Raw genomic sequence first — 15,518 nt, forward strand, 5'->3', positions numbered from 1 at the left:
GGAAATCGAGGTTTTGATAAATCTGGGGACTTTGTGAATGTGTCGATATAATAAAAAGAAAAGTCACACGTCGGCTTGAAGATATGAAGTTTCTCTTCTCGTGCTGAAAAATATTTTCACTCATTTGCTTCACTCATTCATGAATGTAACATTCGCCACTTGAAGATAATCTTAATATCTTCACACAACCGTGTAATCTATATAATAAGCAGCAAAGTTTGTTTGTCTTGAGCTAACGTCGCCATTTCTCGACCAATTTTCACCAAATTTGGCAAGTAGGTCCGGGCATGACCCGGAATTTTACAGATAGAAACAAAATTCATGTACGGGCCCCTGGGTGGTGGATGTTTGGATTTTTGTTTGTCTTGGGTTAACGTCACCATTTCTTGACGGATCTTCGCCAAGTTTAACAGGCAACGCTGGGTAACCTGCTAGTATATTATATACGTACATGCTAAAAGCCATATGTAAGATTGTGTTGACTTTAAATATTATTAGGAACTACACGTGTATAAATGATGTGTATACACCATTCATACTGCACTTCAGCAAACAAAGGAAACGCACTGGGTCTCTCTCACGGAGTGCAGCACCAGCCACCGTGCTGCAGAGCGTGGGCTTTCAGACCGCTGGGTCTTACACCTGTTTAAGTGTGCTGCGAACTTTAACCATCTCATATTCAAATGTACGGAGTGTTACAGACTGCGATTACACCATTATGACCCCTGTCGAATATATGGGCACTGCGATCACATACTGCTGGAGACGCCTTAAAGAGTTACACAACAAACAAAATGAAGATAAAGATTTGTTAAAGGTGTGGCCGTGGTCTGAAGGAACTGGTTCCGAGTGGAGTTTTTAAACTCTTTTTACGAGGATTTTAGAAATGTTAAAGTGCATATTATCCTGGACCAATTTCGTTTTTTTGGGGTTTTTTTATATGAAAGTATGTCCCTTTACACACTCGTCCAGAAGGGTAATTTTGCACAAGGCCATTTGTCTACAGTAGAAAAAAATAAAATAAAACGCGTCTGTAAAAATCCCAATGGAGTCTGGCGCCAGATTCATGACGTCACCTGCGGAAGCGCCAGCAGGCTGCGAGAGCTTGCACGGTTTCAGTGCACAGCCTGTGTACACCAAGTTTAGCAGCTAGCGATTTTGCATTGAAATATGGAATCGTCATCTGAGCGCAATGTTACTTCACCTTTGGATGAAGAATATAATGAGATGTCAGAATTGGGGCTTCATCTGTTTGGATTTGATGATGATTCAAGTAGTGAAGACGACGGAGACACCGGGGATGTAAATACGGTCGTTTCCTCAAACAAACCAGCGCTGATGTAGGATTCAGAGGGAGGCGTCCCGCACGCAACGTCACAAAAATCGATGTTTGGCGGGAAATCCAAATGCCAAGTTTTTTCAGAGGCGGACCAAGTCGCCTCAAATGGCTTGATTTCAACTGAATTTTTCTGGTATTGTGCAAGATAAAAAAATTGCACAAAATGTGACAGATATTTGACCAAAGTTTAATATAAAATAGGAGAATTACATTGATGTTGCTCCTGACTTTACCCGTGATATGCACTTTAAGCTGCCACTAAACTCGTTTGTAGAGCACCACCTGCTGACAGATCGGGGACTAAACACTGTTCCAGCACATTTCTCCTTCAGCTATATTGTTGTATTGTGTGAAGTGTGTTGAATGTATCATGTGACCAAACACCAAGAAATATTCATAATGCATATACAGTCATGTGGAAAAAAAAAAAAAAAAGTACATCCCGTGGAAATTGTAGACTTTTCTCAACACATTTACCCAAACAAACATTTCACCCTTTTGATACAGTGCCTACAAGGTGATCTACTTGGGGGGAATGAGCTCTTTCAATCATTTATTCAACAAAAGTATCAATAGATGTAACAGTCTTCTGTGGAGAAAGTAAGTACACCCTTGGCTTCAGAGGTCAGTATCGCCCCTTTAACAGAAATAACGTCTTGTAGATGTCCTGTATAATTGTCCACCAGTCTCTGATATCGGCTTGCTGAAATTTTTGACCACTCTTCCATGCAAAATTCCTTCAGTTTCAAGACATTTGAGGGTTTTCTTGCATGTACTGCCCTTTTCACATCCCCCACGACATTTCACTGGGGTTCAAATCTGGGCTTTGACGAGGCCGTTCCATAACCCTCCGTTTCTTCTTTCAGAGCCAGTCCTTTGGTGGATTCGCGAGTGTGTTTAGGATCATTATCTTGTTGAAAGGTCCACCTCCAGCTCAACTTCAACTTTTGAACAGATGGCCTCATGTTATCTTCAAGCACTCTTTCATATGATTCAGAATCCAGAGTTGAATCAATGAATACAAGTTTCCGAGTCCCTGAGGCAGCGACGCGACCCCAAACCATAACCATCTCCACCATCATGCTTCCCAGTTGGTATGAGGTTCTTCTTCTGAAAAGCAGTCTCTGGTCTGCGCCGCACAATTGATTCGCCTGTCCAGAGTACGTTATTCCAAAAGGCCTGGTCTTTGCCTACATGTTCATTAGCAAACTGTAGTCTTGTCCCTGGCACGCCTCCCATGCAGGTCAAATCTCTCCGATCTCTTTCGGAGTGTAGATTGATGCACTTTCACACCAACAGTTGCAAGAGTTACTTGCAGATCCAGTGATGAAATTTTGGTGTTCTTGGAGGCTTCGTTTAGCATCAGATGGTCTGCTCTGGGGCTGAATTTGCTGCCAGTCCTGGACAAATTGGCAGCTGTTTGAAATCTACACCACTTGTAGATGATTTTTCTGACCGTGGAATGATTCATTTCTAATAATTTAGAGACCTTTTTAAATCCCTTGCCAGATTCAGAGGCATCCACAATGGGTTTTTATTTTTTTCCTGAGCTCCTTAGGTCTTGGCATGATGACACGACACACTTCAGTAGCAAAGAGAACACCAGACCCGAGATGTCAGGTTTAAATAAGACCGGTTCCACCTGCAGGAGGGTCTAAATCAACAGCATCTAATCTGGAACACCAGAGTCTAAGTTTACGGACATCGAAGTGTGATAAATGCAAGGGTGTACTTACTTTATGACTGATTTTATTTAAATTATGAAAATGACTACAAAAATGTCACTTGTGTGTCGTCTGTTGATCAGGCCACACCAATTCGATTAGTTGGTTCTCGGAATTGCCGCTTGAAGAAAATGCAAAAAAAAAAAAAATCGAAATCGACTGCAGGTTGAAGTCACGTGATGTCGAAAACCAGTCAGATCGCCCCTTTCACTTTAGATAAAGACTCGTGGAAGAAACATGGCTGTGGAGGGGAATCCTGCAAAGCCTGTGTTTGTGATTGTTAGGATATTCAGCGAACAGAAGCGTAAAATCTTTGACAGGTGTGTCGAAATTCAAGAGGGGGAAAACTTTGCACAGTTGTACTCAAGATGCCGTGAGCTTGTTACCCTGCGATGTGCCAACTTGGACTACGACTCTGTGGAGGTGGGTTTGATTTATATATTTCATTGATTGATGTGAGGGGCAAACAAAAAAATCATTCGAAGTACTTAGCCATCAGAAGTAGCCTACTCCTGGTCAAATCTTTTTTTCCTGTGCATTGTAGATGTTCAACTGACTGTAATTCAATCGCTTATTTAAACTGTTTACTGGTTTGCCTGATAAAAGACGTGCAGCCAGATCGAGCCCTTAATGCGTATGGGTGGAAATAAGATAAGCTATTAAAAAGAGCCATATGAAATGTGTAACAATAATGTATTGTCTGTTTTGTTTCTCTATTATGAAAGCCCTCTATTTCCACCGCTAATTTTACCATCAGAGCATTTTTTTAATTTTATTTATTTCGCGCGCTCGCTTCATATTTTTCCTGAAAAAATCCGAGAACCAACTAATTAAATTGGCGTGGCCTCACCTTTATCTGTACACGCTGTATCAGAGAGAGAGGGAAATGTGGGTTTGTGTAAATATGTTGAGAAAAGTCTACAATTTCCATGGGATGTACTTATTTTTTCACACGTCTGTATATGTGTATGGCAAATAAAATGATATATTTAGTGGTGGGAAAGTCACTCTGTAAGAGGTAAATGGTCCTACAGCTCCTAACCCTGTTCCTATTGTATAAACTCCGACATGGTGTGGAAACCAGCCCATTAAACTAGGGGTCGACCGATAATCGGCCTGGCCGATATATCGGGCCGATATTCTGCATTTTTAGGGTTATCGGTATCGGCCATAATTTCCACCGATATGCCGATAACATGCCTTTTTGCAGCCATTTCGTTCCTAACGCGACTGTCACTGCACGTCCTTTCCTGCACTCGCCTCTCTGAGTTCAAGAACACGGTCCCGCCCACCACAACATCTGATTTGTTGTGAACCGTTTCAAGGCGGCCGTACGGGCACTCGGGCAGAAGCAGATCCCACTTCAAAGTAAGGACACGCTGCTTTTGCCGCAATAAGTCACAAACACACAAGTTGCAAAAGCACAACATCATTATATGTTTACATTCTTCATCTACTACTCGTTAAAATTGTCCATTTGAATCTGTGTAGGCAGGCAAACTTAGCTTACGGAAGGAAGCACTTGAATTAGCCTACAACCAACTAGTCTCGCTGAAACTACATGTAAGCAATCCCCAGCATAACGTAGGCTGCAGTCATTTCTAAATCCCCGTCTGGAAACGTTGTGAATGTGTCAGTAGTTCTACTCGAACAGTAGAATGACAGCCATACAGAGAGGTGGTCAAGGGAAGACCAAATAAAACGTAGTGTTTGTGTTCTGTAGGCTAGCGCAAGCCTACTGGCTATTTGTTATGGTGATGAGTAAACTTCATGACGTGACTCGTGCTCAGAAAGCGCATTGCACTTGTATATGTTGGGTAACTTTATAAAGCGCGATTTGAACATTTAAACACGCCAGGTGTGATATGGCGCTAGCAGGCTGTGTAATACTGTAGGGAGTTTGTCAGGACGCTTGTTGTGGGCTCAGTAATTAATTGTGTCGTGGATGCGCACTTGCTTGGATAAACGCTAATGAACGAAATACATCAATTAAACTCTTGCGCAAGTGATTCTCCTCGCTAGCGCTTCTGATTCGGAAAGCGATATACTCTTAAAGGAGCAGAGCCGTAGATGGTTACTTGTTAAGTTGTTACATAATAGGGAGCGATAGCCGACTTTATGTTTGATTTTACTTTTTAAAAAATGCTGCAGGCAGCTCCCTACACTTGATTTGTTATTTAAAAACTACTTGAAGTTGGTAAGTCTTACTTAGTTCTTAGTGTAAAAGAATCCAGAGTGTATTTTCATTTATTTTCCACGGAAAATGGTGAGCTGTAATATAGTAGGGAGTGATTTATTTTTTTATTGGTGAATATTTATTTTATTTCTCATTTTATTCTAACTAATCAGGCTTTCGTCTAAACGGGGGAACAGGGGCGCTGCGCCCTCTTACTCTCGGCGTGCGCCCCCTTACCGACTCCGTGAAAACATCCCAGCAACACTACGTGACAATGTGTCTGATCATCAAATACGTTATAATTGCTCCAAAAATATTCCAATCATAGTAGATACACTGCCAGACGGTGCAAAAACAATCCGAATTGGCGTTTTCCAGACTGAGGCGCCATGTTGTTTAGTTGTTTACTTGTCGCGGCTGCTCTCGTGAGATTTGACATGGGTCACATACAAGGTCAGCTGACTTGTAGAGCGAGATTTCTCGAGACTGAATGACCTTTCAGCCACCGGCGCGGGAGCTTCTGACAGAAGTAGTTCGCGAGTTGTTTTTGTTAATGCTCGGGCATTTAAAGATGTCATCCCGCGGCACGAAGCGGAAGAAAGCCAAAGACTGTCCGGGGCAGAAGAAGATTACTTTTCTTTTTCAATGTTGACAGACAATTTGTTACAATTTCCCTCTCAGATACTCAGAATGTCCCATTGGAGCATTTTTCAAAGGCTTTGCGCGGCGGGGGGGGGGGGCAACCGGCACCATCCCCCCCCGCTTCGCTCCCTCGCCATGGTGAGCGCCCTCATACTAAATTTTTCTAGAAAAAACCCTGCAAATGTTTGACTTTATTGTACAAATGCTGCTGGCATCTCCCTGCACAAAATTTCATGTTCAATTTTACAATTAAACATGCATTTCATGGATATGAAGGTCTGTGTCAGTGTGTGCTATGTTTAATTTCATGTGAATTATAATGTTTACATTTATCGGTTGCACATATCGGTTATCGGCATCCCAATTCCATAATTATCGGTATCGGCCCTGAAAAAAAACATATCGGTCAATCCCTACATTAAACTCACCATTCTTGGGGGCGTCGTGGCTCAGGTGGATAGGGCGCCATACCATAAATCCGGGGACCCGGGTTCGATTCCAGCCCGAGGTAATTTCCCGATCCCTCCCCGTCTCTCTCTCCCACTCATTTCCTGTCTCTACACTGTCCTATCCAATAATAAAGGTGAAAAAAGCCCAAAAAAAATCTTAAAAAAAAAAAAAAAAAAAACCCTCACCATTCTTGAACGCCAAGAACTCAAAGATGCTGTGCACAATGGAGACGACGATAGTCAGGCCCAGAAGGTAGGGATTAGTCTCCAGCAGTGCCACCTGTTAAGTAAAAATTCCTTTAGAATCCATTCTCTCTTCAGCAAGTATCGCGAACAGGCACTAAAACAGAAGAAAGGGAGATACGAGCTCAGACCTTCACAGAATCCTGATCCTCATCGGACTGCTCGTACGTGTCCTCGCTCAGGAAGTTCCAGGGCGAACGGGCGTTCTGAGCTGCGTATAACTGCCAGCGCCACAGAGAGAGCGGGCAGTAGGTGAGGCGCAGGGGCAGCTTTTTTAGAGTCTCGTTTACGGGGTAGTAGTCCTTCTGCAGGTTCCAGTAATCGTTGAAGTAAACGATGGGGTAGTAGTCACCACTCACTGCGTCAAACTTGACATCTGAGAGATAAAAAGTACAAGTTAAGAGTGTTTGGTGCTCAGCTTAACAGATATACAACCTCCTGGAGGAGGAGGAGGAGGAGGAGGATACTCACGCTGGTCGAGCGGAGGGGGCACCGAGCCTTTCACCCAGGCTGTGTGATCATCAACCATGTTGATAGTCAGGTTGGGATGCCAGTGAGAAATGATCTCCACTGGGCCATGACTTTCTGCCCGCTATAGACACACACAGTTCTTTTTTTTTTTAATCCATAATCTCTCATTACCAGTTAAAGGACAAAACTGTTTTAGGGTTGCACTGAGCCAAACATTTTGTATTCAGTGAGCCACAGAGTTGATGCCAAGACATCCATTAGCACACAGACCTTAATCATCTCAGGATCAGCTTCGGTCTCCCCTGTCAGCAAGTTCTTCGTCTTCAGAAACTTCCTACGCTTGAACTTGTTCAACACTGGTACAGAAGCAAACAGAAGCATGCCGTTATGACCAGAGCCTCGGTGCCAAATGCAAACGTGTGTGTAGCCAAGCGGACTCACTCCGTGTAGCATGGACGGTGGCTAGCCTGCGATACTGGCCTTTGCGTTTTGGATCTGGATGGAAGCCACTCTTTGTGAAATACACATGGATGTATAGCGAGCTGTTCTGCTGCACACTCTGTAGGAGAAAATCACATTAACTGCATCGACACTGAGCACATACCAATATTCACAAGCTCAAGTTAGCCCCGATTTCCAATACTGCTGTAACACACCCAGCCATGGCCTCACAGGGAAGTCACAGCATTACGAGCTGTCCATTAACGACAATAAATTAACAGTTAAAGTGTCTGTGGTTACATTTATGTCTGTCATCTCATCTCATTATCTCTAGCCGCTTTATCCTGTTCTACAGGGTCGCAGGCGAGCTGGAGCCCATCAGTCCAAAAATCAATTTGAATGTATTGTGTGTCATTAACCGTAACAATGAGAAGCTTACAGGTCCTGTCAGAGTGAAACTTAGACTCATGTTAGTAAAGCTGTCCAATCACATCACTTGTTTTATTGAACTCCAGCTCGCATGCACCACAAACTGAAATATTTGTAAATTTCATTCTGCTGTATGTGACAATTTATTCCAGTGATAATTAGTAAAATCTGTAAACTGACACTGGAGGAATAAACACACTTGGTGGCATTCCGTTCTAAGAAAATTAAATCAACAATTGGGCAGGAGGATGCGGACACAAAACGGACTTGCTGTTGCAACGCCGCTATAATGAACTCCTTGAGGGACGTCCAAATAGCTCGTAATAGTGAAATGGAGCCACTCGTCGCGCCAAACACTGGCGTTATATGCAAAATTTTCACCACATTTTCCTTATTATGGATTTCTTCTTGAGTCACTGTCGCAGTTCACTGTCTGATACCCTGTCCACACTAGGGATTTTGTACCGATACGAAACTACTTTCGTACCACAACACCTGTCCACACTAGCAACTATACCGGTACTGTAGCGGTATAACTGTCAGGGATGTGATTTGGGGCTGGTAAAATTATCTGAAAATTTTAGCCAGGGGTCTGGGGGCCACAGGCTCCCAGCTGGTCCAGGGCAGCGCACACAAGAAAAAACTTGTCATGATTAACAAATTCAAGCCAATTTAATGGTCAACATGCAACTCTGAGCCCCTATAGTAAATTCAATGATTCTTAACTGACAAAAAGCCAAAACATCTCATCTCATTATCTCTAGCCGCTTTATCCTTCTACAGGGTCGCAGGCAAGCTGGAGCCTATCCCAGCTGACTATGGGCGAAAGGCGGGGTACACCCTGGACAAGTCGCCAGGTCATCACAGGCCTGACACATAGACACAGACAACCATTCACACTCACATTCACACCTACGCTCAATTTAGAGTCACCAGTTAACCTAACCTGCATGTCTTTGGACTGTGGGGGAAACCGGAGCACCCGGAGGAAACCCACGCGGACACGGGGAGAACATGCAAACTCCGCACAGAAAGGCCCTTGCCGGCCCCGGGGCTCGAACCCAGGACCTTCTTGCTGTGAGGCGACAGCGCTAACCACTACACCACCGTGCCGCCCGAAAATTGTATAAGGAAAAACAAAATTTATACTTTCAATTACTGTAGAAGTTGAACATACCTAAATGTGCCTTTTCAAACAAACATGATGCAACATAAGAATTCATCCACACAACTTCAGGAACTCTCAAAGAAAAAAGATGCTAGCATCCATGTCCAGTTCCAGCAGATCAGTCACGTTTTTTCTGCAGTTTCTACTCTAGCAATGTCAACTTCATATACATAACTCTATAGTGTTCACTCACCAAAGGATAATCATAACTCCAGTGTTCACTCACTTAAGGATATTCAAAACTTATTGCAGTGTTCACTCACTTAAGGATATTCATAACTCCAGTGTTCAGAACGAAATCGCTGAACAAATGTCTCACAGTCTTATGTCCAACATCTGTGGCAACCTCTTTCTCCAACCATTCCCAGCGGAACTTGTTTTTCACTATTCTGTCGATTTCTTTAACTCGATTTGCATCTTTACACTCGATCACGGAGGCTGCCATCTTTCAACTCTTTGTTTGAAGCGAGCTTACGTACAGCTATCTAACAAGCGCATTCATTGGTTGTTACAGAGCGATGGGCCAATCACGTACCTCGTTTGAAACGAGGTACCTGATTGGCCCATCGCTCTGTAACAGATTGGGCGGTTGCCCGCCTAATTGGGCGGTTTTAAGTGCATTTCGGCGGGTTTTGAACATATTTTGGGCTGGAAAACGTCAGCAGTATCTGGCAACACTGCTCGTTTCATCTCAATGACAGAAAAAAAATTTTTCTTCAAGTTTTGAGATGAAAAAAGCGGAATTCCACGAATTCACGGAAAAATCACATCCCTGAACTGTATTGGTACAAAACCCACAAATGTATGGGTTTCGTACCGGTACTGTAGCGCTTCGCATAGTGTGGACAGATGAAGCGGCTCTGTATCGATACAAATATAAATGCGCAAAGTCACACACCTCAATCGATGTCTTCACTGAATAAAATAGCGAAGAACGGAGATTCGTTTGTTTCTTTCTCAACTGCCTCGCGCGTTTTACACAATTCGACTGAATAAATGACCACCAGAAATACAGACTGTACACTGACAACAAAAAGCACACACACGTTGTTTCATCCGCCATATTCTCGGAAGGAAGTTACTCGGTAACCACGGAAACATTTCGCACACGCGCATTTCAACTACCGTGAAAGAAAACCGCAAACATTTCTCGCTAGTGTGGACAGATGCACTAAACTGTACCGGTATACTTTGTATTGATACAGTTATACCACTATCGTACCGGTATAAGTGTGAACACAACATGAGTTAAAGGGTCACAAACTGAGGCAATGATCAAGTTGTTCATCTGTTAGGGAAGTGACGGAGGTTACTGGTGTATCCGTGTCAGTGTCCACACACACTTGCTCTGATTTCTAAATCTCCACCATTCACTTCATTCATGTGCTGCAAATCACTGATGTCATTTATGTTGCGCCACAGGGTGGGGCAGGCGTTTTAAAAATGCCGCAGCTGTTTTGCTTTAACTAGGTGGTAAGTTTAGCGGTATCAGCAGTCATTTTGTCCTTCTATCGATCCTCTGATCACTGTTCTCGATAACTGGTAGTGATCAATGCCTAAGTGAGGCTTGTTAAGCCTCCGTTTTATGGTGTTAACACGTATTGTTAACTTGATTACTTATTGACTGTCTCTGGTGGGAAGAGGAGCACATGGCTCAGCGTGTGTGTAAGCAGGCGAATGTAGATGTAATTGCAGGAAGAGGGTTTATTTACAAAACAGGCAGGTAAACAATTCAAAAACGCAAGACAAAGGCAGGGATGTGAAACAGGCAATGGTCACGCGAGGCACAAACAGAAGCAGAGGCAAAGACGAAAAGCAGAATACATAAAGTCAAAACCAGAAAAGCAGATAAGGCTTGGTAATGTGAGACACTTGGTACAGCACATATACTTCACCACGTCGGTGTGTAGTGAGTGTCATAAGTGCACGCTGTGATTGCACTCTAATCCAGAACAGGTGCATGGTAATTAGTCCTAATGGCGCTGCGTGCACTGAGCACCAGCACGCATGGACGTGACCCAGTGATTTTTTTTTTTTGAAGACTGACACATCGTCACTAAAGGCAGGGAACACAAACTTAGTTGGTTATATGCAAAAGTTCGTTATAGCGTTGTTGCAGTGTACTTAAAGATTACCTCAAGTTGTTACGATAGAAACAATAATACAACAAGTGCGCTACTATGAACCTGTGACTTGCCTTGCAGCTGGCACTATCGTCACAGAAGAGTAACCTCCACCTGCTGATCAGTTAGTTCTGAGAATTCAACAGCACTGTGGTACAAAGGCTCCACATATTTCATGTACAAACCCACGCCCTGCTCTACCCACATACTGTACAGTTAGGGTGTGTGAGTATGTGGCTACTTGTGTGAAACGCGAGATTCAACTCAGGAGTAAAGAGGAGGAACCTAAAGAAAGATTGTTAAAAACAGTACCAGCACTCAGGGCATGCTTACACTTTACACAGAAAACAGTTTCACTACATTTACAACATACAAACGTCCTGAAATGAGAAAAATCACTTCTGGAACAAATCCATTCTCTGAACCATGTGCTACAAATTATTAAGCAAAATGTCCTTTTATCGTCAGTTTACATGACAATTACTGCGTAAATCTTTACCTCCGGTGTGTCAAGTTCTAGGTAATGCTCATAGCAGCCGTCTCCTGCGTCTCCTGTGGTCCAGTCTCCATAGACCAGGTCCCGCTGAAACCAGAACAGGGCTTCTGTTCTGTTGAAGTCTGAAAATGCCTCATTTTCAGATAAATACACATAAAGATCCTACGGAAAAAAAGAGAAAGTGTTATTTGTGTCAAACATAGCACAGCCTAACGCATACCAGTGAATTAGTCAGCAAGCCTCGATAGAATAAACAGCCAAGGCAAAACGCCATCCTGGCCCGAGTTCTCCAAAAGCATCGTAGCACAAAGATCAACATTAAATGGTAGAGCGAGCAGCACAATGAACACTCACTCTCCTAGTTAAGATGCTCTTAGCATTAAGAGGCTTTTGGGAAACCCAGCCCTGTACAGTAATCCGAATGTCCGTGTTTCTATTCACGTCTAACTTCCAGCACATCCATTCCAGATAATTAAGCACTCTTGAACCCAAGCTACCTTGTTCAGAGCCCAAACGGACCTTAATCATACTTTCAATAGTGCACTGTAATGGCTAATATTTAGAGCACAGTACCATAAGGGTGTCCTTGGGGAAGAGGTTGCGGCTGGGCACCCGGGGAGCACCTGCAGGAGTGCTGGGGTCAGGGGTCGACGGCCCTCTGCGGAACCAGCTGCTGATGGCCCATATAATCAAGATCCTGGGAAATGTACAATCACATCAGGGTACTGTAAGTATAGCCTCGAGTTTGGACATTTTAAACATAATTTAGCCTTCTCACAGGGCTGAGAACGCGAGTTAAAATCAGGGACCATTTACCTACTGCAAAAACTCCTTCAATAAATGACTCCAAATCCCCAAACCGGGTGGGAAGAGGAAAAAAATAATAAATAAATAAATAAATAAATAAATCACCCAGCATAGAGATGCCTAGTAAACTTCTGACTTCACGTACACCTTAACCAAATCCATTTCAGCTCCGTTTTTCACAATTCCTGACATTTAATCCTAGAAAACATTCCTTATCTTCAGTCAGTTCAGAGCACTGCGTGGAATGTCAGAATAATAGTAGAGAGAATTATTTATTTCAGTTTCTCTGTTCATCACATTCCCAGTAGGTCAGAAGTTCACAGATGCTTTGTTCGTATTTTTTGGCCCGTTGTAACTGGTGGTGGGACTGAATCAGGTTTGTAGGCCGCCTTGCTTGTAAACTTTGGATTGAGGTCAGGGCTTTGCGATGACCAGTCCAATACCTTGACCATGTTGTCTTTCAGTCATTTTGTCACAGCTTTGGAGCCATGTTTGGGGTCACTGTCTACTTGGAAGACCTATTTATGACCTTGCTTTAACTTCCTCACTTAAGGCAAGGCAAGTTTATTTATATAGCACATTTCATACACAATGGCAGTTCAATGTGCTTTACAGAAGCAAAAACAAAAACAGTAAACAATAGAGAAATAAAATTACATAAAATAATTATTTTTAATCTAAAACAATTAATTAAAAGAATTAAAAGAAAATAATAAGAATTAAACAACAGTAGAACTAAAATAAAATGCCAAAAAGAAAAAAGGAGAAAAAGAAAAAGAAACCAGCGGAATAAAATAGAATAAAATTAAAGTAAATTTAAAACATGCAGAGAAAGTAAAGATTATAAAAAAATGTAAAAATATTAATTATTTAACAGAAAGCATCTGAAAACAGCTTGGTCTTTAACCTAGATTTGAAGCTGCCAACAGCAGGAGCATTTTTAAATGTCCTCTGGCAGTTGGTTCCATAGCTGTACTGCATAGTAGCTAAAAGCTGCTTCACCACACTTTTGTTTTAACAACTGGTTTTAATAGTAAATTTTTCTGTTGCGATCTGGTAGATCTGATTGGGTTAGGCCGCTGCAACATATCAGAGAGGTAATTGGGCCCTGTACCATTTAGAGATTTGTACACCAGCAGCAATGCTTTAAAGTCAATTCTGTAGCTTACTGGAAGCCAGTGAAGGGACCTTAGAATTGGAGTAATGTGCTCTGTTCTTTTTGTTCGTGTGAGAACCCTCGCCGCTGCATTTTGAACCAGCTGAAGTCGTTTGACGGGTTTTTTTTGGCAGGCCTGTGAAAAGGCCATTGCAGTAATCAACCCTACTAGAGATGAAGGCATGTATAAGTTTTTCCAGATCATTTTTTGACATAAGTCCTCTTAGTTTGGAAATGTTTTTTAGGTGATAAAATGCCGTTTTAGTGATTGCTTTCATGTGACTGTCAAAGTTTAGCTCGCTGTCAATGAAAACACCAAGATTTTTAACCATATCTTTAGTTTTAATCCCTTTTGTGTCAAGAATAGTGGTAATCCTGAGTCTTTCATCTTTTTTCCCAAATAGAATTACTTCTGTTTTATCTGTGTTCAGCTGAAGAAAATTTTGTGACATCCAGCTATTGATTTGATCGATGCACTGGTAGAGACATTCAAGGGGGGCATAATCATTAGGTGATAGAGCAAAATAAATTTGGGTGTCATCTGCATAGCAGTGATACAAAATTGAATTTTGAACTTAAGTCTTGAGATTTTTGCTTCGGTATGTGAAACGATTTTTCATCCATTCAGACCCTTTTCAGTCACGTGACCTTCGTAAACGCGACCGCCATTTTGGACATGTAGTGGACTTCGGTTCGAATCGGTTTGAATGCGAGGAAGGCGACAAACGAAAAACATAAAAGAAAAAGGAGCGAGATGCAGAACACACCTTCACTATCCAGCGGCATAGGGCATTTACAGGGCGAGCAGAGGGAGAGGTATTTGCAAAAATTGAGGTTAGCAGGCTTAGAGAACGACGTTTACCTGCTTCCACCAGGATTGTTCACTGACGTACGGAAGTACACGAAGCCCTCGTCTTTACCTGACTTCGGCCCACATGATCTGTATACCTATGTCGTTAAAAACCCATCGCCATACACGGGTATTGATCTGAAAGCGTATAAGAGTTTGGATGCCTAAAAATATACTCAGCAAAAATAAAAACTTGACACTCATTATTTTTCAAATAGTGTTTAGAAACTTTTCTTGAAAGAGTTCTTGTTGTGATTATGGTCAAATGCATTGTCAAGGGCATTACGTCTCACATTCATTCTACTGGTCGGGCCTACGTAGCACGTGCGAGAGCACTGCACGCTAAAATCACGTTTCCACGTGACACATTGATACACGTGCAATTGATCTCACGGTAGCAGAGTAGAGTGTCATCTCAGAAAAACAAGGTTTTATGGTTAATTATTCGTTAATTTGAATACGGGAACATCCGTCACTGACGTTGCGAGGGTTATGGGATGCAGTCGACAGACCATCCATAATCTCCAGACACGTCTCCATCAAACTGGCACCACAGGAACCACTGGAACCCTCCACAGAACTTGCAGGAGCTTGGTGCCATGTTGATACAAATATGGCGGCGCATTCCCCAAGCTGTGTTCAGACGCATCATCCAATCCATGAGGAGACGTTGTATCGCAGTTGTGAACGCCCATGGAGGACACACCCGATATTGACATGATTTCATTAAGTTGTGACTCACAGTTTTTGATCATGGACATTGTCGTCGCATTTCCGGTGGAACCGATTCCATGACAAACATGATCTGTATGCTATAGCATCTTTAATGACAAGATAATTGAATACAATCGTTATTTCAAACCTATTTTCCAAAGTGTTCAAATTATTGACTTTGAAACGAGTGTAAAGTTTTTATTGAGTTTGTGTCAGGCTGGGTAACATGCCTACATCAGCGGGTCGTCCCTGGAGCCGGTGGTCGCCATCTTATTACAGCTAAGGTTTGT

At 42.6% G+C, this 15,518-nt stretch overlaps 1 protein-coding gene across 1 annotated transcript in view; it reads right to left on the minus strand.

Moving 5' to 3' along the window:
- clptm1 (CLPTM1 regulator of GABA type A receptor forward trafficking) overlaps positions 1 to 15,518 on the minus strand; it is a 58,366-nt gene that overhangs the window by 22,099 nt on the left and 20,749 nt on the right. Inside the window, exons 3-9 of the mRNA XM_060943669.1 lie at positions 12,275 to 12,398; positions 11,705 to 11,863; positions 7,486 to 7,603; positions 7,315 to 7,400; positions 7,045 to 7,165; positions 6,705 to 6,949; positions 6,517 to 6,610 (exon numbers count right to left, since the gene is read on the minus strand). Of these exons, the coding sequence (XP_060799652.1) occupies positions 6,517 to 6,610; positions 6,705 to 6,949; positions 7,045 to 7,165; positions 7,315 to 7,400; positions 7,486 to 7,603; positions 11,705 to 11,863; positions 12,275 to 12,398 (947 nt within the window). The remainder of the gene's footprint in view (positions 1 to 6,516; positions 6,611 to 6,704; positions 6,950 to 7,044; positions 7,166 to 7,314; positions 7,401 to 7,485; positions 7,604 to 11,704; positions 11,864 to 12,274; positions 12,399 to 15,518) is intronic.

Source organism: Neoarius graeffei, chromosome 17, assembly GCF_027579695.1.
Source record: "Neoarius graeffei isolate fNeoGra1 chromosome 17, fNeoGra1.pri, whole genome shotgun sequence".
Lineage (NCBI taxonomy): Eukaryota > Metazoa > Chordata > Actinopteri > Siluriformes > Ariidae > Neoarius > Neoarius graeffei.